Raw genomic sequence first — 26,750 nt, forward strand, 5'->3', positions numbered from 1 at the left:
GCTGTCACTCATTCCTGCCTCCTTCCTCCTCTCCCTGTCCCACTCCCCTCCCGCTCCCCAGTTACCCATTCCATCTATCCTGCAGGATCCCTGCATCTCCCCCATTCTCTTCTGTCCCCACTTTCTCCATGCACTGGTTCCATCTGCCGCTGAGGCTGCCCCCACTCCGCCAAGCCTGGCCCCCTTTCCTGGTGTGTGTTGTGGGGTTCCCCAAGAGGTGGGTGGGTAGGAACAGGCTGGCCTGGGGCTTTCTGATGGGCATGTTCACGATCTGCCTGTCTCTTTCTCTCCCCCAGGTGACACAAGTGCCCGTGGAGAGCTGTGAACAATACAAGAGCTGTGCGCTGTGCCTGGGCTCCAAGGACCCCCACTGCGGCTGGTGTGTCCTTCATAACGTGTGAGTACGGCGGTCTCGTGCTGTGTGTCTGTGTCCCAGCCTTGCACAGCTGCCCTCTCTGCCCGGTCACTTGCAGGGCTACCCAGGACAAACACTCACTGCTTCCCCCTGAGCCCTTAGCCGGGGCTCCGCTGGGTCTCCCAGGACCAGCAAGGACATGAATCCCCACCCCAACGCAGCATAACAGAGCGCTGTTTCGTTGGGGGCTGAGCATGCTGTTGGATTTTTATTGCCTGCCTTTTGCCTGTATAGGTTTGTACTGCTGCCCATCACCGTGGTATCTGAGTGCCTTCCACATTAAACAGATTGGGTGCCAGTCTGCTGTGCCTACAGGGACTGACGATAGGCCTTGCTAGAGCCAAGCGCAATACAGGCAGGTGCTGTGCCAGTGCCCATTGCTCCTCACCTGTCTTACTATCCTAGTCCTGGGCACTGTCCAGCCTCCCCCATCCCATCCCATTTCAGTCCTGGGCCCCTCACACAGCTCAGCCAGGGCCTCTCAGTGCTGACCTGCAGCCCCTCACTGTTCCCTCTCGAGTCCTCACCAGAGATGCTGGCCAATTAGCCTTGCTTGGGTGGCTTCTCAAGGTGCTCTTGCTGAGATCTGTGGTACATGCTCAGCCCCTACAGCTGTGGTCAAACCCCAGCAAAAGGAAGAATAGCCCATCTCAGCGGGTGTGACCCTCAGCTTCCTCCGCTGTGGGTGGTGTCGCCACTCACTGACTCCGTGGAGCGTGTGGGTGCAGATGAGAGCCCTTCAGAGAGAGGCACTGGCTGAGGGGTTGGTTCCCTGCCAGTTTCCAGCTGATGGCAAACCAGCCTGGGAGATAAGGGCCCGTCCGCCTGGCTTGTGCTGTCTCTCGCTGGCTCCTCCGGCTGCGCTGTGTCCCCTGGAATGAAGTGGTGCTGCGAGGGTGATTGATGGCAGCCCACTCCGAGTCGCCAGCCATCTAGCGCACGGAGGATTCTGAGTGTCAGATCTGCCGGGTGGCTAAGGATTAGACATGAAGCTTCCCTCCCTGATGGGCAGGAGTTTCCCATCCCCCTGCAGCACACATTAATGCAGGCCACACGGCAATGGAGAAGCTCGCCCCTGCCGCCCTTGCTCAGCTGTTCTCCAGCCCTTCTGGGCTTGGCAGCTGCTGGGACATGCAGGGTGCTGGAGTGTCGGAGTCTGGATCGCCCCATTAGCCCTTTGGAGTCCAGGGCATTTCATCCCTGTGGTGACTTTCCCCTTCATGACCAGACGATGGTGGTTCAGAGCCTGGTGTGAAATGAGTTGCTGGGGCTCAGCCCAGTCTTGAGCAGACCGGTGCCCACAGCACAAAGCTACCACCATGACAGGCACTAAGTACCCCCCTTGTGAACAGCCTCAGCAGAGCGGTCACGGACTGGGAGCCTTGGAGTCACTCTGCAGCACGGGTGGCAGAGGGCGTGGGGAGAGCTTGACCTGACACTGACCCTTGCCTCAGTCTCCTACGCTGCCTCCAGCAACATCTGCTCCTAGGCAATGCACAATGGGGCTAAGCCTGTAGTGGGCGACGGACTTGGGGAGCTAATAGGGGCTGCCCATCTCTTCGTGCTGTGATGCTTACACCAGTTTCTCTCACACACATGCAAATGTGCCTGATTTTACTATGCCATCTAAGCCAGAAGTACTGGAGCTAACCTCTTTGTTACTCAGGAGGCCTGTGGAAAGCAGGAGCTTTACCTCTCAGCGGCCCTGTTCCTCAGCTCCCCGCTGGCAGCACGAAGCCAGTGTCGGTGGCCAAGGCAGCTGGCTGTGCTGTTGCATGTCGTGTGATGGTGCAGCTTGGGGAGAGGCAGTGGGCACAGTCAGACTTGCACAGAGCCAAGACCCTGTTGTGTGCCAGCACCCTTAGCAGTGAAGGTGGGCTACAAAGTGCAGACAGCGGGTGAGAGACGCTGTAGAATAGTCTCCTGCCTTTTGAAGGAGACTGTTGGGCCTCTCACCTGGTGTGCACAGCGCAGCCAAAATGCAGCGCCTCAGGCGTGGAGGGCAGCAGTCCATGCCCAGTGGACAAAGCCATCTTTCTCAGTGTGCCCTGGGATCTTTAATGTCCATGCGGAGTAGGCAGGAGCTCAGTGTCTCCACTCTGAAGGACCCACATGCAGTAACCTGCATGGAACCAAGTTGATTGGCTCTGAAGGGCAAAAGGCTGAGCTGAGCCTGTTGGGATTTGTCCCAGTGGCTGTGAGGGGAGCTGAGGCATTACACACCTGAGCCATAGCGTGGTGAGCTATTCCCTCAAGCTTCCAGCCAAGCTGTAGTGGGCCTGTGTGGGGCGGAGGGGTAGACAAGAAGCAGAGGGAAATCGGGGAGGAAAGACCCAGACATGGGATGTGGGGCAGTCCGAGGGAATTTCTGCTGGATGGAGCCAGTGAACTCCTGGCCAGGGGCCTCACCCGGACCTTCCTTTTCCAGACTCGCTGGGCCTCATGCCGTCCAAGGGGCAAAAACTGACGCCTCTCTCTCTATCCCCAGGGTAGATTTCAGGTCAGACCCAATGAGTCGGGCAATAGCTCCCCCAGCAGCGGCACATCCTGCTGTGGTGCACATGTGGTCAGCCACAGACACCTGTGGTTAGCAGTGATGCCGGCACAGCTGCCTGGATAGGCGGAGAGGCTAAACCACAGGGGCCCCTAACTCTGCCCTCCCTCCCCACCTGTGTCTGACAGGAATCGAAGTCATAGTGTTTCAGAGGCAAATCGCAGGCAGGGAGTCATCCCTCACCTGTACTTACTGCAGGGAGGGGGCGGTGCTAATGGGCTGTAATTTGCTCTGGACAGCTGGGTGGGAAGGCCTTTAACCTGGCAGCCAGGCTTCCAGAGCTCAACTCCATGTGCAGGAGGGATGGGAAAGTGGCATGAAAGGTAGAAAACCCAACACAAAGTTGGGGATTTTCTTTTGGGGGTTGGAATTGAAAATCACCTTGGAAGCGTGTCTCTCCCTGGCAAAGCTCTGCCTCTCTAGCCATGCAGAGTGTTTAATTAAACCCTGAGCTGCCGTCTCCCTCCATGATCCCTCGGAGAGCTGGGGGAGTGGGGGGTGGATGGGATGGAGCGTATTTCGGGGTCTCCAAGGTACGGTGTGGCACTGGCATCTGCTCAGGGGATAAATCACCCAGATTACGGCCAGGACCTTGAAATGCGTCCAGGCATCTCTTCCTTTTTTTTGCCATCCATTTAATTAAACTTTTCCCATAATGCAATAATGTTGTTGCAGATAAAGGGAGGGGAAGCAAAGGGAAGTTCTTTGAACTCATTAAGGGGAAGCAGTGCGTCTTGAAGGGGCTGCAGAGTGGGGGAATGGCCGCCATGCCATGAGGGCTGGTAATTCCAGAGCTGCTTTCTGAGAGATCTGGTGATGTACTGGGGGGAAAGAAGCACTTAGAGCGTAGAGGAAAGATGGGGGAGCTTCAGCATGTTCTGGAGGAGCTGGTTGATACTGGTGCAAGGGGAGGGAAAAGGGGAGGAAGTAAGTTAGTGCACTATCCTCTGAAGACCTGAGTCCATAGCAGGGTTTAGGGTACAAGTGGAAAATAATTTCTCAGGCCACCACACGATTAGACGAGAGCACCATCAGAAGAGCTGGGGGAGAGGGTTAGAATATCCAGGGCATGCTGCACCGCTGGGGTGGGGTGCATCGGCAGAGTTGTGTGGCGTACCCAGGCTGGAGTAGCTGGTTGGGGTGCCTTGGAAGAGAGCGGTGGGAGGTACCCAGGACTAGAGTAGCCGGGGGTGCTGCCCGGTGGGTGTGATACATTCTGTCCAAACACCTGCTCTGGGATTGGCTGTAGTTGTTCAGGGATTTAGGAGGGCTCCTGAGCCTGCCTGTAATGTGATGTCCATTCTCCATCCCACCCTGGTAAAGCTCTGACCTGTGAGTTTGCAGCATGTGGGTCCTCTAGTCTTGGCCAGCCTCTGAGCTCTGTGTAAAGCTCAGTGTCGCAGTAACTCCCCGTGACTGGCCCTCCCACAGGTTTGGGTGGTGCTTAGTTCTGAGCTCGGGGGATTCTCCGTGTCCTCACTGTGGCTGTTTTATTCCTCTGCAGCTGCTCGCGGAAGGACCGATGTGAGCGGGCTGATGAGCCTCAGCGCTTTGCCTCGGACCTGCGCCAGTGCGTCCAGCTCACCGTCCAGCCCAAGAACATATCGGTCACCATGTCTGAGGTCTCGGTAAGCTGCTCAGCATGGGGATGTATAAGTGTCACCCGTGCTAGCTTCATTTTGGTGCTGTGGCAAAGTGAAGGCAACAATTTGAAATAAAAATGCAGTATCAAACAAATAGAAAAAATGGTAAATAGATAGTGATTGATTATAAATTACAAGTTCTGAAATCCAGAAAATTGATAAGGGAAGCTAAAGACAGGGAAAAATCCATTCCTGGCAGGACTAGGGCTAATAAGGATTTCTTTAAGTATATCAGGAACAAAAGAAATCCTGGAGATAGTAAGATTGTTAATAATGATGCAGAAAAGGCAGAACTGTTCAATAAATCGTTCTGTTCTGTATTTGGAAAGAAGCAGGATGATGTACTCGTATCACATGAGGTTGATGAAGTACTTTCCAGTCCATTAGTAACTAATGAGGCTGTTAAATAGCATCTACTAGGGATAAGCATTTTTAAATCAGCAGACCCAGTTAACTAGCACCTAAGAGCTGGCTAAGGAGATCTCTGGCTCACTGATGTTAGAGTTTAATAAATCTCTGTTAATATAGGGGGAAATTCCAGAAGACTGAAGGAATGCTCATGCGCCAATATTCAAAAAGGCACACCAGAAAGGGCTATTGCGATGACCTGCTTCACTACACGCTGCTTAGCTTGACATCAGTCCTGGGCAAAATAATGGAAAAACTGATATGGGATTCAACTGATAAAGAATGAAAGGATAGGAATGTAATTAATGCCGGTCAACATCGTTTTATGGAAAATAGGTCTTGTGAAACAAACTTGAATCCAGCCTTTGATGAGATTGCATGTTTGGTTGACAATGGTAACTGTGTAGATGTAATATACTTAGATTTTGTAAGGCATTTGATTTAGTAACACACAACATTGTGATTAAAAATTAGCACTATACAGTACCAATAAAGCACATGCAAATGGACTAAGGACAGCTAACCAAGGCCTGGTCTACACTACACCTTTAATTCGGATTTAGTGGCTTTAATTCGAATTAACTCTGGAACCGTCCACACAACGAAGCCATTTAATTCGAATTAAAGGGCCCTTTAATTCGATTTCTGTACTCCACCCCGACGAGCGGAGTAGCGCCAAAATCGAATTTGTCAATTCGAATTAGCGTTAGTGTGGCCGCAATTCGATGTTATTGGCCTCCAGGAGCTATCCCACAGTGCACCATTGTGACCGCTCTGGCCAGCAATCTGAACTCGCATGCACTGGCCAGGTGGACAGGAAAAGCCCCGGGAACATTTGAATTTCATTTCCTGTTTGCACAGCGTGGAGAGCACAGGTGACCACAGAGAGCTCATCAGCACAGGTAACCATGCAGGCTGATAATCGAAAAAGAGCACCAGCATGGACCGTACAGGAGGTACTGGATTTGATCTCTATATGGGGAGAGGATTCAGTGCTAGCTGAACTGCGTTCGAAAAGACGAAATGCCAAAACTTATGAAAAAATTTCCAAGGGCATGATGGAGAGAGGCCACAATAGGGACACAGATCAGTGCCGCGTGAAAGTCAAGGAGCTCAGACAAGCCTATCAAAAAGCAAAGGAGGCAAACGGTCGCTCCGGGTCAGAGCCGCGGACATGCCGCTTCTACGCTGAGCTAAATGCATTTCTAGGGGGGGCCGCCACCACTACCCCACCTCTGACTGTGGATTCCGAGCTGGGGATAATCTCATCAGGGACACCTGATGATTCCGCGGAAGGGGAAGAGGAGGAGGAGGAGGACGAGCTGGCAGAGAGCACCCAGCTCTCCGTTCTCCCCAACAGCCAGGAACTGTTTCTCACCCTGACTGAAGTACCCTCCCAAGCCTCCCAAGCCAGCACCCAAGACCATGACCCCATGGAAGGGACCTCAGGTGAGTTTACCTTTTAAAATATAAAACATGGTTTAAAAGCAAGCATTTTTAATGATTAATTTGCCCTGAGCACTTGGGATGCATTCGCAGCCAGTACAGCTACTGGAAAAGTCTGTTAACATGTCTGGGGATGGAGCGGAAATCCTCCAGGGACATCTCCATGAAGCTCTCCTGGAGGTACTCCAAAAGCCTTGCCACAAGGTTTCTGGGCAGTGCAGCCTTATTCCGTCCTCCATGGTAGGACACTTGACCACGCCATGCTAGTAGCAAGTAATCTGGTATCATTGCCTGACAGAGCCTGGCAGCATATGGTCCCGGTGTTTGCTGGCATTCAAGCAACATCCGTTCTTTATCTTGCTGTGTAATCCTCAGGAGAGTGATATCGCTTAGGGTAACCTGGTTGAAATAAGGGAATTTAATTAAGGGGACTGAGGTGGCCGTTCCTACTGGGCTGTTTGCCTGTGGCTGAAAAGAAATCCTTCCCTGCATTTAGCCAAGTGCAAGGGGGGGGGGAGGATTGGCCCAGAGCTTTTCGCGTTTTGCTAGCAGGGATCTTCCCTGATACCAGCCAGGCGGTGGGGGGAGGGATAAAGCACTCATCCCAGAGAATTCATGGCGGGTGGGGGGGGGGGGGTGTTAGTTTGGTTCCTGCAGGGATCTTCCCTGATACCAGCCACGCGGTGGGGGGAGGGATAAAGCACTCATCCCAGAGAATTCATGGCGGGTGGGGGGGGGGGGTGTTAGTTTGGTTCCTGCAGGGATCTTCCCTGATACCAGCCACGCGGTGGGGGGAGGGATAAAGCACTCATCCCAGAGAATTCATGGCGGGTGGGGGGGGGGTGTTAGTTTGGTTCCTGCAGGGATCTTCCCTGATACCAGCCACGCGGTGGGGGGAGGGATAAAGCACTCATCCCAGAGAATTCATGGCGGGTGGGGGGGGGGGTTGTTAGTTTGGTTCCTGCAGGGATCTTCCCTGATACCAGCCACGCGGTGGGGGGAGGGATAAAGCACTCATCCCAGAGAATTGGATGGGGGGGGGGGTGTTAACCTTCAGCAGCAGAAAACAAGCTAACAGGAAAACTGCAGCACAACGGGCTTTGCTTGGTATGTGGGAAAGCAGGGCGCAGAAGCCTAAAGACAGTGGCTTACCATGGCAGCATGCAAGGTGAATTCTGTTGCCCCGACCTGCGTCTGTGATCTCTAGCAGCAAAGCCACAGGCACTCAATATTAAGAGGCAAAATGCGACCTTGCACAGAAATCACATGTGCTATGTAATGTGAATAGTATACACCGTGAAAGAGTATAAGCATTGTTCTGAAAAATGTATCTTTTAAAAAAATTCTCTCCTTTTTTCACTCCCTCCAGCAGGTGCAAATGTTTCAAGCCTCCCTCCTCCTTCCCGAAGGCTATCCCAGATAAGGCGTCGTAAAAAAAAAACGAGAGAAGAGATGTTTTCCGAAATCATGCAATCCACCAGGAATGAAAGAGCTCATCTGAATGAGTGGAAGGAGACGGTTTGCAAGTATAGGAAAGAAGCCAGTGACCGTGAGGACAGGAGGGACCAACGTGAGGACATGAGGGACCAACGTGAGGACATGAGGGACCAACGTGAGGACAGAAGGGACCAACGTGAGGAGAGGAGAGACGCTCGAGATGAGAGGTGGCGGCAGGAAGATCAGAGGAGTCGGGAAGCAACGCTGGGGCTGCTGCGTGAGCAAACAGACATGCTCCGGCGTCTGGTGGAGCTTCAGGAACGGCTGCTGGAGAACCGAGTGCCGCTACAGCCCCTGTATAACCCCCCTACCTCCTCACCATGTTCCATAGCCTCCACACCCAGACGTGTAAGAACACGGGGGGGGAGGCTCCATACACCCTCCCATTCCACCCCAGTGGACAGCCCAAGCAAAAGGCTGCCATTTTTTTAACCTTTTTTTACTGGGCTTTTCCTTCCCGCAGATCCTCCTCCCAAACCCCACTCAGGTTCTGTGCCGCTACAGCCCCTGTATAACCCCCCTACCTCCTCACCATGTTCCATAGCCTCCACACCCAGACGTGTAAGAACACGGGGGGGGAGGCTCCATACACCCTCCCATTCCACCCCAGTGGACAGCCCAAGCAAAAGGCTGCCATTTTTTTAACCTTTTTTTACTGGGCTTTTCCTTCCCGCAGATCCTCCTCCCAAACCCCACTCAGGTTCTGTGCCGCTACAGCCCCTGTATAACCCCCCTACCTCCTCACCATTTTCCATAGCCACCACACCCAGATGTGTAAGAACACGGGGGGGGAGGCTCCGTACACCCTCCCATTCCACCCCAGTGGACAGCCCAAGCAAAAGGCTGCCATTTTCTTAACCTTTTTTTACTGGGCTTTTCCTTCCCGCTGATCCTCCTCCCAAACCCCACTCAGGTTCTCTCCCTCTTTTTATAATCAATTCATAAAGAATAAATGATTTTTAAACAATGGTGACTTTATTTCCTTTGAAAGCAAGCTGGGGGAAGGGGGAGGGTGGGTTCCTTACAGAGAATGAGTCAATAAAGGGGGCGGGTTTTCAGGAAGGATAAACAAACATAAATTTCACACTGTAGCCTGGCCAGTCATGAAACTGGTTTTCAAAGCTTCCCTAATGCGCAGCGCTTCATCGTGTGCTCTTCTAATCGCCCTGGTGTCTGGCTGCGAGTAATCAGCAGCCAGGCGATTTGCCTCAGCCTCCCACCCTGCCATAAAGGTCTCCCCCTTGCTCTCACAGAGATTGTGAAGCACACAGCAAGCAGTAATAACAATGGGGATATTGGTTTGGCTGAGGTCTGAGCGAGTCAATAAGGATCGCCAGCGACCTTTTAAACGGCCAAATGCACATTCTACCACCATTCTGCACTTGCTCAGCCTGTAGTTGAACAACTCCTGACTCCTGTCCAGGCTGCCTGTGTATGGCTTCATGAGCCATGGCATTAAGGGGTAGGCTGGGTCCCCAAGAATAACAATTGGCATTTCAACATCCCCCACGGTTATTTTCTGGTCCGGAAAGTAAGTCCCTTGCTGCAGCCGTTTAAACAGATTGGTGTTCCTGAAGACGCGAGCGTCATGAACCCTTCCCGGCCAGCCCACATGGATGTTGGTGAAACGTCCCTTGTGATCCACAAGTGCTTGCAGCACCATTGAGAAGTACCCCTTGCGGTTTATGTACTGGGTACCCTGGTGCTCCGGTGCCAAGATAGGAATATGGGTTCCATCTATTGCCCCACCACAGTTAGGGAATCCCATTGCAGCAAAGCCATCCACTATGACCTGCACATTTCCCAGAGTCACTACCTTTCGTAGCAGCACCTCCGTGATTGCTTTGGCTACTTGCATCACAGCAGCCCCCACAGTAGATTTGCCCACTCCAAATTGATTCCCGACTGACCGGTAGCTGTCTGGCGTTGCAAGCTTCCACAGGGCTATCGCCACTCGCTTCTCAACTGTGAGGGCTGCTCTCATCTTGGTATTCTGGCGCTTCAGGGCAGGGGAAAGCAAGTCACAAAGTTCCATGAAAGTGCCCTTACGCATGCGAAAGTTTCTCAGCCACTGGGAATCGTCCCACACCTGCAATACTATGCGGTCCCACCAGTCTGTGCTTGTTTCCCGGGCCCAGAATCGGCGTTCAAAGCCTATAACCTGGCCCATTAACATCATAATCTCCAAAGCACCGGGGCCCGCGGTCTCAGAGAATTCTGTGTCCGTGTCCATGTCCTCATCACGCTGGTCGCTGCGCTGCAATCGCCGCCTTCTCCTCCTCCTCGCCTCTTTTTTCTGGTCCTGTGTAAGCATAAACTCCACGAGAAAGCGCGAGGTGTTTATAATGTTCAAGACTGCGTTCTGGAGCACAACGGGATCCATGCTTGATGCAGAATGGAGTCTGCAGAGTTCACTCAGGAAAAAAGGCGCGAAATGGTTGTCTGCCGTTGCTTTCAGGGAGGGAGGGGGAGGCTGTACCCAGAACTACCTGCGACAATGTTTTTTGCCCCATCATGCACTGGGGTCTCAACCCAGAATTCCAAGGGGGGTGGAGACTGCGGGAACTATGGGATAGCTATGTAAAAGCTACCCACAATGCAACGCTCTGGAAATCGATGCTACTATGGTAGCTTGGACGCACACCACCGAATTAATGGTGCCTAGTGTGGCCGAATACATTCGAATTTACAAAATCGGTTTCCTAAATTCGAATTATATAAATTCGAATTAATCCTGTAGTGTAGACATACCCCAACAGATCTAAAAAAGTAGTTGTCAATGTGACTCACCATCAAATGGGGTTGTTTCTAGTGGGGTTCTGCAGGGAGAGACTCAACACTATTCAGTATTTTCATCAATGATCTGGAAGTCAATATAAAATCACTGCTGGTAAACTGTATGGAGAACATGCAGATTGACAGAGTGGTTAATGGTGAGGCCAGGGCAGTCAGACCGAGCGATCTGCATCACTTGGTAAGCTGGACTCATTCAAACGGATTGCATTTTAATATAGCCAGATACAGAGCTGTGCATCTTGGACTAAGGAGTGTAGGCTCTTCCTACGGAATGGGGGATTCCGAAAGGGAGTTAGCGGTCAGAGTGGACAGGCAACTCCACACAAGTGCCCAGAGTGATTCTGTGGCAGAAGAGGCTAATGCAGTCCTTGGGTATATGAACAGGAGAGTAGCGGGCAGGGGCAGGGCGGTGATTTCTCTTCTGTGTATGGCATAGGAGAGACCAATACTGGAATACTTCATGCAGTTCTGGGGTCCACATTTTAAAAGGAAGTTGAAAAATTGGAGAGGGTGCAGAAAAAGAGGCATAAAAATATGTGAGGGCTGGAGAGAATGCCTTATTGAGAGTGAGACTTAAAGAGCTCAGTCTGTTTATCTCATCAAAAAGAAGTTGGAGTGTTGACTTGATTATGGTGTCTAAGTACCTTCACAGGGAGAAAATAACAGGTACTAAAGGGCTCTTTAATCTAGCGGAGAAAGGCATGAGAACAACCAATGGCTTCAGTGAAAGCCAGATAAATTTAAATTAGGAATCAGGCATACGTTTCTAACAGTGAGGGTGATTAACCATTGGAATAGACGCTCAAGGGAAGTGGTGGATTCTCTATCTCCTGACATCTGCAGATCAGGACTGAATGCCTTTTTGTAAGAAGTGCTTTAGCTAAACACAAGTTATTGGGCTCAGTGCAGAGGTACCTTGATGAAATGCAATGGTCTGCGCTATGCAGACCATTGAGGGGGGGATTTGATAGCAGCCTTCAACTACCTGAAGGGGGGTTCCACAGAGGATGGAGCTCGGCTGTTCTCAGTGGTGGCAGATGACAGAACAAGGAGCAATGGTCTCAGATTGCAGTGGGGGAGGTCTAGGTTGGATATTAGGAAACACTATTTCACTAGGAGGGTGGTGAAGCACTGGAATGGGTTACCTAGGGAGGTGGTGGAATCTCCATCCTTAGAGGTTTTTAAGGCCCGGCTTGACAAAGCCTTGGCTGGGATCAGGGGCGGATCTAGCTTTTTTGCTGCCCCACGCACGGCAGGCAGGTCCTGCGGGAGGTCCGCCGGTCCCGCAGCTTCGGCGTACCCGCCGCCGAATTGCCGCCAAAGCCGCGGGACCGGCGGACCTCCCGCAGGCATGCCGCCAAATCCGCAGGACCGGGGACCTCCCGCAGGCCTGCCGCCGAAGGCTGCCTGACTGCCGCCCTCACAGGGACCGGCAGTGCGCCCCCCGAGGCTTGCCGCCCCAGGCATGCGCTTGGAGCGCTGGTGCCTGGAGCCGCCGCTGGCTGGGATGATTTAGTTAGGGTTGGTCCTGCTTTGAGCAGGGGGTTGGACTAGATGACCTCCTGAGGTCTCTTCTAACCCTAATCTTCTATGATTCTATGCAGGAAGTCAGACTAGATGATCTAATGGTCCCTTCTGGCCTTGCACTCTCTGAATCTCACCTCCTTCCTTGCCCCCGGAATTTTCAGGAGTGTTTGCTTCCGGACTGGGGGCCGGGCTCCCCTGCTGGATTTCAGGGAGCATGTGGGTACTGTTCCTGGCCTGGCCTGTTGGCTGGGCTTGGTCTGGTTGATCAGTAACGAGTTCCTCTTGTTAGCTGATTCTCTGTGTGATAGTTCTTCCTCCTTTCCCCAGCTGGTTCTGCAGGCCTGGAATGTCCCCGATCTCTCCGCCGGGGTAAACTGCTCCTTTGAAGATTTCACGGAGTCCGAGAGCCGCATTGAAGACGGGAGGATCTACTGTAGCTCTCCATCTGCAAAGGATGTGATCCCCATCACCAGGGGCAGGGGTGAGTTTAGGAACCACACTTGGTCCATGTCACCTTCACAGTGGCTGCCTGACATACCTTGCAGGACTTTCCCATGGAAGCCACATGCAGATAGGAGCTGGGCTGGCCACCGGCTTTCCCCTTATGACTTAGTTCCGCACTTACCGTAGTGATGTAGACCTTGAAGCCAGCGAGGAGGCATGAATGTCTGGAATAGTTTGCAGAGTAGCAGCCGTGTTAGTCTGTATCCGCAAAAATAACAGGAGTACTTGTGGCACCTTAGAGACTAACAAATTTATTTCAGCATAAGCTTTCGTGGGCTACAACCCACCGAAGAAGTGGGTTGTAGCCCACGAAAGCTTATGCTGAAATAAATTTGTTAGTCTCTAAGGTGCCACAAGTACTCCTGTTATTTTTGTGGAATAGTTTGATGGCTGCTCAGCCATCCCCAGCCTGTATATTTTAAACTTACATTAAAAGCCCTGCCTCTTTCTGCTCTCTATAGCTTAAATGTGTGTGACAGCCCCCCTCTCTGTCTCCAGATAGAGGAGAGGGGTAAAGTGTGTCAATACACATGTGGTCAGATTGTGGGCATTCAGACACGCCCTATTGCCACACACACACACCATCCCTGCCCCCTGGGTGAAATTAGCAGTGCTGTAGTCTCCCCAGGAGAGCAGTGCGGAGGCCCTATCATTTGGGGCATTTAAAGCTGGCCTGGACCAGACATGAGGGAATGCCCTGTCAGGATCAGTCCTGCGTTGGCCCTGGGGAGATGGCTGGGTGAGTTAGCAGGTCTTTTCCGTGTCCAACGGTGTTGATGCTGTGGTGCTGGACGTGCAGCAGTGGGAGAGACTGTTTCTGTTCTCTGCGCACTTGAATGTGCATGTAACTGGGCAGCCATTTGTCTCAGGGATAGAGTCAGGGGCACATTCCAGTGGCACTGCTGGGGAGGACCGGGGGGGCAGGCCAAATTTCAGTGAGTGGCATGGTGACTTGGGGCAAGGGGTCACAACACCAGTCAGATTTGGCCCGGCCACTCCTCCTTCTGGGCCAAATGGTGTAGTGACCTGTTACACAGAGAGGCTGTCCCTGTATAGCGGCACGCAGGGGAGTCCGCCAAGAACTCGGCTCCTGGAGGCGCTGGTTCATACGCTATGTGGGTAAGAGAGGGGAGACTGTAGCTAAGGAGGGGGTAGATGCTTCATTGTGCTCTGCCCTCACCCTCTCCCGCTTCTTGGGCACAGCTGCCTGTAGATGGCCCGAGCGCCTGACTGTCAGTCTAGCATTGCAGTACCCTACAGGGCTCTGTGGCACCTCATTCCTTAGCACTGGAGCAGTCTCCAAACAGGCTGCTTTTGCAGCAGACTCCACCAGACTCTTTTGCTGGCCTAGACTGTTCCAGTATCTGGTTTGGGGTCCCTCCTCAGCCCCTCACCCTGCTGCTACCATAAACACAACCCAGGGCGTGTGCACCTCCGATCCCCCCCTCCAGCTGCCAGCACCGCACAGAGCAGGAAGCCGGAGGGGCACTGTGCAGAGCAACTTTGCCTGTCCTCTGAGCCCTGCCAGCCAATCAGGAGGCTTCCTGAAGGAGACCCCTCCCTTTTTATCTCAGTAACTGGGTGATTTTGTTAGCTATTTGGGGTTAATTGGGATCGCTTCATGCCTCAGTCAACCCCCACACAGGCCTTGCTCACTCGCTGCTGAGCCATGTGCTCGGTTCCATAGGCCTCTCTCTGATCCGTGTCCTTTGTGCCCGTGGCCCCTCTCTGAACAGTGCATACACCTTGTTCTCTTGCAGGCGACAAGCGGGTGGTGAAGCTCTACTTGAAGTCCAAGGAGACTGGGAAGAAGTTTGCTGCTGTGGATTTCATTTTCTACAACTGCAGCGTCCATCAGTCGTAAGTGACCTGGGCTGCGTGAGTGCGTTCTGGGGAGGGGTCAGAGTAGGGCATGAGAGACGGAGACAGGCAGAAGCAGGCAGGGAGAGATGCCAGCTATGCACCTAAGAAACGTGTGTAGACAGGCCCAGAGGGTGCTAGCTGTGTGCTATGGCTCATTGGGATTTGGGGTAGGATTGTTGGCAATCTAAGCCATCTGGTCTTCCCCTTAAGTTTGGTGTAGCGAGGGGGCAAGGACTGGGTCAAGGCCCTTGAGATCAGGGGAAACCTCTAAACAGTCATGCTTTATAAATCCATCCCATCCTTGTTGTGCAGCTAAGAGAGCGGGAGTGGGAGTCCATTCCTGCTGCTTCTCCAACAGAGCTGTTTGCAAAGTTCCAGTCAGACACACCTGTGCAATCTCTTGGAAGGTCATCGTGCTGCGCAGGTGGCACTCAAGACAATAGGGTGTCTGTGAAGGTGTAACTTGGCCTGCAGAACCAGAAAGGGAAGAGCCCACAAGTGTGACATTCTGAGCCTACGCTGGGTTTGCAGGACTGGCAGTTAGATAGCCCCCCGCACCCGGCCAGTTTCTTTACTTGTAAACGAAGCGCTTGGACCTGGAAGCAGGTGTGAGACAATAAACATGGAGCCCCACAGTGCCTCTTTTCTACAGTCGCTGCTCAGAGCAGAAGCTCATTTGAAAACTAGGATTTTCTTTTTGGAAAGCTTTGGAAGAAACAGGAACGAGTTGGATACTCACCAGAATGCAGACCCCTTAGCAATTCCTGTGACTCAACCTCCTCTTTTAGGGGCTGAGCATCTTGTTACTCCTCCGAACAGTTAACATGCAGGGCAGGAATGACTTGGCTATGCAGAACTCATGAAATCCGACGTTTTCCTAGGGCTGTTGGCTGGCAGGTTGGGACGTTCCTGCGAGGCTGAATGGAACATCCTGCGTATGGTGGGGCGTTTGCCCAGGAGTTGTCTAAGTGGAAGTAGCTGTGGATTAGCTTTCTATCCAGACTCTTTTGGAACCTTCTTTAAATGTGGATCTACGGGGTCTTTGAGCCAGGCTTGTGATAAAATATGGGGTGGGACATGTGGACTATTGGGATATGCACTGATGGGTGATATACCCCATGCTTAGATAGTATGGCAATAAGTGTAGTATGCAAACTTTAGTTAGAGAAGAATCTGGGGTGTATTTGGGTAAAAAATTCAGAGCTCAAGAATGTGAGTGGTTCTGTTCTGCCAGAAACCCTGTATTCAAGAGACAGGGTGATCAATGATTCCAGCAGAGTGAATGTCTGGCAATGTGTGTTGGAAAGTTTCCTGCAGAAGAGTTTAGCTCCAAATCAGAGGGGCAGCCTGGAGCTCTGCTACAAAAAGCCTCTTCAAAGACAATTCATCAAACAAGCTGAGTTTTCAACTTTGATCAGGGAAAAAGCAGTTGAGATGCGGGAGTCCCAGAATGCTGCCTGGAAACCTGCAGTGAATATTCAGGCTTCAACATCTGGGGTGGCTGGTGAACAGGAGAGCCTGAATATGCCTATCTCTACCTATCTGCCAGGGAGATGTCTGGATCCAAGCGGAATTGGGAAGGGCCTCTGGGGCATAAAGGCTGGGCATCAGCACAGAGCAGTCAGGACTGTGAGGTGGATAGTCGAGGCTGTGATGTACAGACAGGAATGCTCCCTCCAGGTGTTTTGTGTTGGGGAGGTGAGGCCGGTCCCATGTCTGGCAATTTGGTACTACCTGCCGCTTCTTCAGAGAACAGATCTTTTCTCCTTTGCAGAGCGAGGGGGAAAGAGAGTTTTAAAACTGGACTTTCTCTCTCACCTTGACCCAAGAGAAGAGCTCTGTCTCCCTTCATGTCGTGAGATTTCAGTAACGTGAGATCAGCTTGGGCTGGGGAAAGTTGCATGTCATTATTTTGCAAATTTAAAAATCAGGTGTGATTTAAAAAAAATAAATCAGTAAAAGAAACAAGACTTTTAACTACAAGTGGCATCAACCATGGCCAGATTGGGGGCCCATCGTCTTGGTCTAGAGGGGAGAGATACTGAGCGAAGTCGCATTTTATTTTATGGGCATGACGTAGAAATAAAAACCCATAACAAAAATCCCTGCCTGATTTATTACCAGGTTGAGGTTTGATTTTGGATGCATTATTTAAAAAGGCTAATTATGGATGCATTAATATTTATGGGCTCTGGGTTAGAGCTGATAGAAAAGTCCTTGTTCAAGGCTGTTGAACATTTTTATTATTTTCTTTACGTCAAGGATTTTAGAGTTTGGAGGCAATTTTAATTGTGTGCCCTGCAGTCAAGTCATAGCCAAAGAACATGACAGTATCCAGGGTGATGCAATACATTTAAATACCATTTGCAGACAGGTGGCTTTAATGGATCTCTTCAGAGTTAATAGCCTTTTGGATCCAGGTTTCATATTTTGCAGAGGAAAATCTATAAGTCAGCCTGATAAATTCTGTATTAGGAACAATGTGCTTTTCCACAAGGCTAATGTTTTTACTGTCTAGTTTTCTGATCACCATGTATTATGTTTTACTTTTACATTTGGGCAGCTTCACTTAGGTCAGGAGTCAAGGGCCTGAGTGTTGAATCATTCCTCTGCTTGAGGATTAAAAGGTTTGAAAGATTTTCAAATCATTATAGAAAGATAGAAGAATTGTGGGCCAGCTGAAATTGGAGTAGCTACAGGGAAGTCAAATGAAGTTCCACCAATTTACACCAGTGGAAATGCTGGCCCAGTGTGTTCTCAGCAGAGCTCTGGAAAGGCACCAACAAAATTTGCAGTTAAAATCCATTTGTAGATTGTGGGTCTGGTCCTGCCATGCGTGGAGAGCCTTTGATTCCTGTTGCCATGCATGAACTGGGCTCTCTGTGCATGTTCAAAGGGCCCTGGGAATCTTGGTCTGGCTGCAGGGGAGACTTGGATAGGGGAACAACATGTTACCCCCCCACCCCCTCCTTTTTATTTTTAAGTGACCATAATGAAAATGAATCATCAATAGTCAAAGATGAGCTTAAAATAACTTGTTTAAAAAGTCTCTCCTGTGAATGTATCTTTGAGAGAACAACCTAAGGGGACTCTATCCTATTTCTCTCGGATTTGTTATCTTAGGGCTTTGTACTTCCAACCAGCACCCTAGACATGGGCTCCTCTCCCCGATAGATTAGCATAACCAAATCTCTAAGGAATTTCATTGGCATTTCTCCTTTCCCTGGTTATAGGGAGCTCTGCTTGGGGGGGCTTAGAAAGTCTTTCCCTGCATTACTGCTAATCACCTCAGATGACGACAGCAGAAAGAATTTTAAGCAATCTCCTTTACTTTTCCGCTTTGCTGCTGCTTGTTTTACTCTTTGGACCTCCTCAGCTTGGGGGAAGGGAAACCTCAGGCTGGTCACTTGCACTTTCTATTTCTGGTGGGTTGTGTTTTCTGTGTCTCCAGTGTAGTGCTGCCATGCTGGGTTTTCTGATAGCCCAGGGGAATGTTGAAATCAACAACCACAAAAGGCTGTTTATATTGAAAGCTTTTTAAAAAATCCATGAAAACATTTCGACTGGTGTTAGGTTTTTGTAAATTGCCTCTCCTCCCCCTCTCTTACATTCCTTTCCAACATTTGCAACCTAAATCTCCTGATGCCGGCTACAATTTTCATAAATGGTTAGTGTTTTACGGTGCCCAACTTTAGATGCCATAAAAGGGCCTGATTTTCGTAGGGTGGATGAAAATCAGGCCCTCTAAGGTGTCTCAAGTCGGGCACCAAAATCCCTTGAAAATCTTGTCACAACTCCCTTCAAGGAGGAGGTGAGATCTTGATCCCACATCTGGACGTCATTCAATCCTCTTTCTCTTGTAATTTCCTCTGGTGCAGGCACTCCCTTGGTGGCGTAGGGCAGGCGTAATGGCCCGGTGTCATCGTCCCCACACCATCTGTGGCACAGGAGTATGCTATGGAGTGGGTCAGGGTGGGAAGAGGCCTGTTGGGGCTGGAAGGCTTGTGCGAGTGTTCCAGCTATTCTGGGCTGCAGAGCAGCCTGTATGTAGCTGTGGGAAGTTGCCGTAAGGTAGAACAGCCAGTAGTGCTGCTGTAACATGTGCTGAGGTCTGGGCTTAGAGTTTTGACCCCTGCCATCCGGAGCTGGGCCTCTTGCAAGGTGCAGCTGGGAATCAGAGCCCTTGTTTCCGCATTACAGCGTCACCAGGAAAGCAGACCTTGTCCTGAGCATCATCGGGCTTGAATTAAAATAGAAACTAGCTAGGTTTGCTTGAAAACAAGTCAGTTTGTGTTAGCGACAAAGATAATGCATCTTATTCCTGATTTCCATAGTAACCTCTTGCAAGGGAAGGACACTGACAAGGAGACAGGTGGGGGATTCTCAGTAATGGCCCCTTTTGGGAAGCTCTGGATTTCCATGCTCCAATTAACAAACAGGAATTGGGAGAGGCTTGGAGTCCTCCTGGTAAATCCGAGACGGGAGGAGGAGGGGGTTAGAACTCTCTTTTATAAATGCCCCCATGTGTTAATCTGTTTTGACCTTGTCAATATTTTCCAAACTGCTTTGAGAGGGGAGAGCCGTGACAGAGCCTTGCAACGATTCTCTCCTCGCTCTGCTTTACAGAGAGAGGAATCACCGTGACACTAGGAATTGGAGGCCTATAGCACCTCTCAATACAGATTATCCAATTCTCACTAAAGTGCTGTTGACTGTTGACAAGGTTGCCCCACAGCTGATTTTTCAAGGCCAGTCCTATGTGACATCTAGCAGACGCGCAGACGCTCTATCCTTTCAGAAAAAGCCGCGGCAAGACGACCCAGGCTCCTGTTTGTTAAACCTAGATTAGCACAAAGTGTTTGACTATGTACTTGTTCCATGTGCTGGGGGCATCTGCAGTTCTATGTATAGTGACTACATAAGGCTGAGCTTTCCCTGAATGCCTGGGGGAGGCCTTTGGGGTAGTTAAGGGGTAGCTAGTTAGTGCTCTTAGTGTGAAGTCTGAAGCTAGAGCAAGCTGTCCTGAGCCCACGGCCCTGTGTTTTCACGAAATCTTTGGCTGAGAACATACAGAGTAACGCCGGGCCCTGTTGCACTCCCTAGTACCATGCACATTTCGGCATGGAAAAGGGATTTAGCGACTTCTCTGACAACGTTTTCTCCTCCCTTATCCTGGATCACGAGGAGGAGACTCTATGGGTGGTGGGATCCGTTCATGGAGAAGAGCTGGGCTGATGGGAGACAAATATCAGCTTTGTAGAGCACAGAGTAACAAAATGTAGAGCCCCAGGCTGGATTCTGTTTCTGGGGTCTTTCCTCTGCTGTGGGGATTCTCCTTAAAGTGTGTGTGTGTGTGTGGGGGGGGGGGGTGTCTCTGGGGCAGCCATCAACTGTGGGAGCCCTGTCAGCACACCTATATTTGAGCCATGCTTCATGGAGCAGTGGAGACCAAGAGCTGATGCGGAGACACAGACCCCTATACCGACAGTAGGGGTCTCCCACTGACCCTGGAATTCATGTGAATCCACTGAGTTTGTGGGCTGTCCATGCGGGCTGGTCTTTAGGTTAGGGGTGCAAACTCTCCCCCCTGTGATGGGATGATTGGGTAGGAATCTCCCCAGGGAGAACCTAGTGTAGGTTCCTTCCCTGCTAGCCCTGCCCCTTGAGGGTTTTCTGTCCCGATCAGGTGCACACTGTTTAAAGGCTACTCCAACTGCTTTGATAACCCAATTAGTCATTCTGTGTCCAAACGTATGCAGATGACACGGCCCTCCTTGTAAGCGTTAACTCCCTCGTCAAGGTCTTCTTCAGGAAATTGAGTCCTCTTTAGAGATAAAGACATAATGCTAGGTTCCCTTATCGACTTGAATAGAGACTGTTCTCTGGCTAGGTAGATGAGTGAGAAATCTGCCTTGAAAGTGAGTTGGGAATTCCAGCGAGAGAGAGAGTGAGAGAGCGAGCTCAATATAGGAACACACTTCTGAAGGGAGAACTCCTCTGAACTCGGACATCTAGGAGGGGGAAAATAATAGATATGAGAGCGGGAAGGTACTGGCAGGAGGGCTGGCCTGTAAGAATATAGGGACTGCTGGACTGGATCAGAGTAGGGGCCATCCATAAGAACGGCCATACTGGGTCAGACCAAAGGTCCATCTAGCCCAGTATCCTGTCTACTGACAGTGGGCAGTGCCAGGTGCCCCGGAGGGAATGAACAGAACAGGTCATCATCAAGTGATCCATCCCCTGTCGCCCATTCCCAGCCTCTAGCAAACAGAGGCTACGGGCACCATCCAGTCCAGTGTCCTGACTCTGTTAGTGCCCAGCCCCAGCTGCTTCAGAGGAGGGTGAAAGAAACCTCCCTTGTGGACAACCCAAACAGATTTGTTCCAAGTCTTTCTTTTTTTTGGGGGGGGGGAGGGTCCCCCTTTGGAATCTCTTGGTCAGAGCTTCCATTGCGGCTTCTCTCTGAAGGCTTGAGCCAGAACCGGAGGGACTCTGGGGGCAGGGTGGGGGGAGGTTTAAGGGACATGGGGGCTAGTTCCTCAGTTTCTTCATTTCGATAAACTGTGCAGAACATTTGGGTTTTAATAGACATTTGTTCAGACTCACATAGGCACCTGTGCAGAGATGAATCCATTACAAAGCAGCAGCCCCACTAGCATGGAAACCAACTCCTCCCATTGGCATAGGGGAACGGAGAAGGTCAAATGGCATAGGGAGCGTTGTTGTAGCCATGTCGGTCCCAGGATATTAGACAGACAAGGTCTAATCTCTTTTATGGCACCAACTTCTGTTGGTGAGAGAGTCAAGCTCTGTGTAAGCTCAGAAGCTTGTCTCTCTCACCAACAGAAGCTGATCCCATAAAAGGTCAAATGGTGATAGGGTACCTGATCTGGATGGATGGCAGGATTTTGGAAAGTCACAGCGGGGAACTTGGTTGATGGGAGTGGGATGGCACTTTGGATTGGGGAAATCACTCCTGGGCTCAGACACACCCATCCTCTGTGTAGTTCTCGTATGCGAGACATTAATGCCATCAGGTGCTGGCATAGAAAACAAGGAGGCCCAGAGCTCTGCCCTCAGGTGGTGACAATGGTGGCCCTAAGCACCATCAGTGGTCAATAACTGAACCCCCTTAATATCTCCCAGCAAAGCTGTTCTTTCTTGGAGCCTCCACCACACCGGCCCTGTCTTCTGAGCTCCCCCTGTTGGCTGTGTGGCAGCAGACTGCCCATAAACCCTACGCCCAGAACGAGGGCAACGTCTGGGGTGATACTGGTGCACAAAGAAGGAAGCGAAGCAAAGGAAGCTGGTTTCGTTTCTGCTCCACTAGCCCTGGGGGAAAGGGAGAGAGGGGCCGGAGTTGGTGTTTGTCCGATGGGGAGGCAGGAAAATACATTTTATTTATTAAGCTTCTTTGAGGGCATCACAAACAAGAGCCCCAAACAATACAGAAATGGCCGAGCAACTGTAACTCTACCACAGCTGCAGTCGGGCGTCCTTCTAACTTTAGGCATGTGAATGCTGCTGCGGTTGAATAGAGCAGCCCTGTCTCACAGGTCAGGCTTTTGTTATAAGTCTCCATTAGGCAAATGGGATTTTAATGCATTGCTTCAGGGGCCGGGTGCTGTGTGGCAGTGTAAGGAAAGCAGGGGCTGGGCTCGCTGCTAGCATGTGAATCACTGCAGCCCCTGCTCACTGCAGTGCTCCCCACCAGCATGGCTTCCTCCTAGCACCTCGCTTGAAAGAGCCCAGATTGCTCACGTCAAACACCTGCCTCTTCCTTTCGCTCGCTTTCGGGGAGCACCTTTGGCCACCTTCACCCTGCATCTTCCTTCCTTCCCTCCCGCTCTCTACTTGTTTCCCCGATCAGGCTTATCTCCCCCCTATGGATTCTTGTTTTATTCTCCACCTTCCCGTCTCTCTGCACAGAGTGCTGAAGAGCTCTCGGTGCTCTAAGCTGGAGATGAGAGAAGTGAGTGGATTTGTGCCCCAGGCCATGCACCTACCAATATAATGGCGAGGTGCACTCCGTGCCTGGGGATAAGAGCGAGTGAAGGTGAATGAGGAACGATGCCACCCTATCAGACTCGATGGAAAGACTCCTGTTGCTTCGCTAGGCTTGGACCAGGCCCTGGGACAGCAGGAAGAATGCCATGGGGACTTGAGCTGCCCGCTTCTAAACTGGCTAACAGGAAACTGTCTCCTGATGTTGTGATCCACAGGTTCTCGGACTGGGCTCTGTGGAGCTGATTGTGTCCTAGCTGGGATTTCAGGAGTGACGCTTTCTACTCACTATAGCCTTCTTTCCATATGGCCTGGTGACTCTCCTGTGGTATCCAGAGACTTCCTTGACTCACTAACCTCAAACACCCCCCTGCACTGCCGCCTGGCGCTCCTGTATCAGGTGTTTCTCTGTGTAAATTCAACAGTGAGCAAATTCACAAATGACCCCAGAATTGGAAGGAAAGCAGCCTAGCTGTGTTGTCACCTAGCGGGGGCAGCAGGCCATGAGTGGAGACTCTGGCCTCAGTCCCCTACTCAATGCTGCTCACTCCACCTCGCTTTCTGCAAGGCTTTGTGTTTATTAGGGTGATCCTCATTGTCTGGAGACCTCACTGGTCTTTCTCTAGGTGGGGGACCTACAGCCATGATGCATCCCAGCCCATTGTGGCCCCCTTAGAGGTTCCAGGGAAGACCATGGGCATGGATCGTTTCATGACTATGAGCTCCTTGGGGGAGGGATCTGTTTGTACAGCACCTAGCACAGTGGGGCCCTGGTCTATGGCTCGGGCTCCTAGGAGCTACAGTAATACAAATAATAAATCATCATTATAATGCTCAGAGACCCTTAGGAGGCAAGGAGGGAGGGAGTGTGACTGGCAACTCTGCTAGTCTGCCTCCTGGTGGTTGCTGCCAATGAACCCAATCCCTCGGGGTAGGGGTTTTTTGCCTAACTTGAGGTCTTTGCTGAGTTTGTCTCCACTCATGTGGCACCTGGCTCCACCACTTGGAGGAGGCCGGAGAAATTGCTGGTGAATTAGTCATGGATAACGTGGCGGCTGAGCTGCTTGGGGCTCTGCGCCTGCATTTGGGTCTGTATTGTGTCTCCAACATAAATAGTTTCCAGCCCGGTTTGGTTGGTTGCGGAACAGGTGCGATAGGGGAGCTGCTGTCTGCCCCAATGCCTAAAGTTTAAGGGAGGGTGTGCGGGAGATTTCCTCCAGTTATCAGGAGTGATGAAAGCTTTTTAGTTGATAAGTGACGAGGAATTAAAAATGCCTGACGGTGGGAAGCAGGAGAGAGACTGCACAGATGGCAGCATGCTGCCGAGCAACCTGCCACTGCATCGGGAACAGACAGTAATGACAAATGGACACTTCAGGATAAAACCTCAAACACGCAGTACAGCCTGACATTGGGCAGAATGTGCCTGTCTCAAATGCACAGCAGAGAGCTCGGGCTCTTTTGTGTGCTTTGGCAACACCAGGGATCCAACTGGGCCAGTTTGCCGTGATTCATTGAACCAGTAAGTTTTGCTGCTAGAGGTATCTCATCTTTAGAATCTCAGCTTTCATTATCTTCTCTCTAGCACTTGCTCCCTGTTCTGAAGGTTGTTCTTCATAACGACAAGTGCAAACTAGTGCAGTGGTGTCTGAGTCTGCAGACTGCTTGAAAAGTTAGCTCTGGGAGAGGTTTCAGCTTCCCATATTCATTTCAAAGGGTATTATTAGTTCTAACACCTAATCGTGATCATTTACATTTCAAGGCTGCTAACTGTTTCACTGCTGATCAAAGCATGCAAGGAAAGAGAGGGACAGTCAGATATCAGTAATCAGCTTAATTTGCAGCAAGGAAGATTAAGGTTAGATATTAGAAAAATCTTTCTATCTATAAAGATGGTTAAACACTGGAACAGGCTTTCTAGGAAGGTTGTGGAATCCCCATCATTGGAGATTTTTAAGAATAGGTCAGACAGACATCAGTCAGAAATAGTCTAGTGATACATAATCCTGCCTCCGCTTGCGGGGGTGGACTAGATGACCTCTTGAGGTCCCTTCCAACCCTAAATTTCTATGATCACAGTGATAGGCCTGATATGACAATGTAGATAACATGGTTTGTACCATCTGGGTCTCATTCTGGCATCATGAATGGGAGAAGCTTAGGCCGCAAGTGGAGTTCAGGAGAATAGAATTACTCATTTATTGTCCCAATCTGACTCCTGGACTTGCCAAGGAAATATTGCTGAATGGAGGGGAATTGGAATTGAAAGTGACTAGGGTAGGCAAGGCTAACACATGCCAGAACTGTGTTTAACTCTGTTCTAGTTTAGGTTCCCTAGTGCTTGTGTTCTAGCTGCTATACATTTTATATAGAGTTTGGCCAGCCAGTCTTTGTTAATCAGGGCCGGCTTCAGGCACCAGCCTAGCAAGCAGGTGCCTGGAGCGGCCAATGAAGAGGGGGGCGGCACGTCCGGCCGTTCGGCGGCGGGGCCGTCACTCCCTCTTGGAGCGAAGGACTGCTGCCGAATTGCCGCTGTAGAATGAAGCGGCGGTAGAGCTGCCGCCGCTTGCGATTGCGGCTTTTTTTTTTTTTTTTTTTTCCTGCTTGGGGCGGCAAAAACGCTAGAGCCAGCCCTGCTGTTAATGCCACTGTACACTAGGGATTAAGTAACAGTAACCATAATATAATTAAGTTTGATATCTTCATAGTGGAGGGGAATCCTAGCAAGAGGTAACAATGTCACGCAGAACTCCAGGAACCAGCACTTTAAACATGACTCTCTTAGGTTAGAAAGAGCCTGAAGGTATAAATTAGGAAATTAAAATCCCTGGAGGCTGCTGAAGAATAGCTTATTAGAGTCACTAGAAATAAGTCTATTCCCTGGCAGATGAAGAGAAAGCCACCAGGCCAGCGAGAGCCCAGTGTGGGTAAATGGTAAGGTACACATCTTCACTCCAGCCTAAAGTATAGCTGGGGATACCGGAGACCCAAGTTCCTGTAAACTGCGCGGCACCCTATTTAGCGCTGCACAGGCGCTCAGGGAACCCTCCCGGGGACCAGCCACAGCCAGGGGAGGGGTGCCCCTTCCCCAGCCCCAAGCTAGACCGGCCCCCAACCTGCCACAGCCGGGGCAGCGCCCCGGCCCCAACTATGCCGCAGCCCGGACCTGTTGCAGCCGGGGCACCCCTACCCCGGGCCAAACCCGGATGGGACGGCGTGGCCTGAACTCAGCCCCGAACCCGGGCAGCCCAGACCTGGCCAGGGCAGCATGGCGTGGCCCGGACCCAGCCACGGCCAGGGCGGCTTGGCCCGAACCCCCCGGCTCGAACCCAGCCGGGGTGGCCCAGCCCGAACCCGGCCGTGGCCTGGACCTGTTGCAGCAGGGGCGCCCCTCCCTGAACCCAGCCCTGGCCTGGACCTGCTGGGGCTGGGGGAGGGGTGCCTATCCTGCAGCCCCAATCCTGGAGCTGTCGCGGCAGGGAGAGGCGCCTCTTCCCCACAACCCAGGTGCTGCTGTGGGGAGAGAGAGCTGTGGGGAGTCCTCTCTCCCCGCTGTAGCCCCGGAGCACCCTCCTGCACCCCAAACCCCTCATTCCCGGCCCCACCCCAGAGCCCACACCCCCAGCCAGAGCCCTCCTCCCCACCCCAACCCTCTGACCTAACCCTGAGCCCTTCATCCCAGCCCCACCCTAGAGCCCGCACCCCCAGCCGGAGTCCTCACAGCCCTGCACCCCAACCCTCTGCCCCAGCCATGAGCCCCCTCCCACACACTGAACCCCTTGTCCCCACCCCCACCACATGAATTTTGTTATGTGCACTGATATGAAGGTGATGTGTCACACATCACCTCCATACTGGTGCACATAACAAAATTCATTCCGCACATGGGTGGGAAAAATTAGAGGGAACGCTGAGACTCAGCGCAGGGGAGTCTGGGAGAAGGGAGTGGAAGATGATTAGGTGCACTGAGCACTCCCCTCCCACCTCCCCCCACACACATGGCTGGAGTGCTCTGCCTCGGAGCGGAGCTCATGGCCTCAGTGCCTTGTAGGATCAAGCCCCCAATGTGGGACTGTCCCTCCCAATTCAG

The 26,750-nt window shown here is 51.5% G+C and overlaps 1 protein-coding gene across 6 annotated transcripts in view; it reads left to right on the forward strand.

The window, feature by feature from the left end:
* The window catches only part of PLXNA1 (plexin A1), a 239,942-nt gene that overhangs the window by 103,874 nt on the left and 109,318 nt on the right, over positions 1–26,750 (forward strand). For all 6 annotated transcript variants that reach the window (XM_065408674.1, XM_065408675.1, XM_065408678.1 and 3 more), the window contains 4 exons: positions 297–397; positions 4,474–4,597; positions 12,614–12,767; positions 14,551–14,650. In XM_065408674.1, the coding sequence (XP_065264746.1) occupies positions 297–397; positions 4,474–4,597; positions 12,614–12,767; positions 14,551–14,650 (479 nt within the window). The remainder of the gene's footprint in view (positions 1–296; positions 398–4,473; positions 4,598–12,613; positions 12,768–14,550; positions 14,651–26,750) is intronic.

Source organism: Emys orbicularis, chromosome 7 (genome assembly GCF_028017835.1).
Source record: "Emys orbicularis isolate rEmyOrb1 chromosome 7, rEmyOrb1.hap1, whole genome shotgun sequence".
Taxonomy (NCBI): domain Eukaryota; kingdom Metazoa; phylum Chordata; order Testudines; family Emydidae; genus Emys; species Emys orbicularis.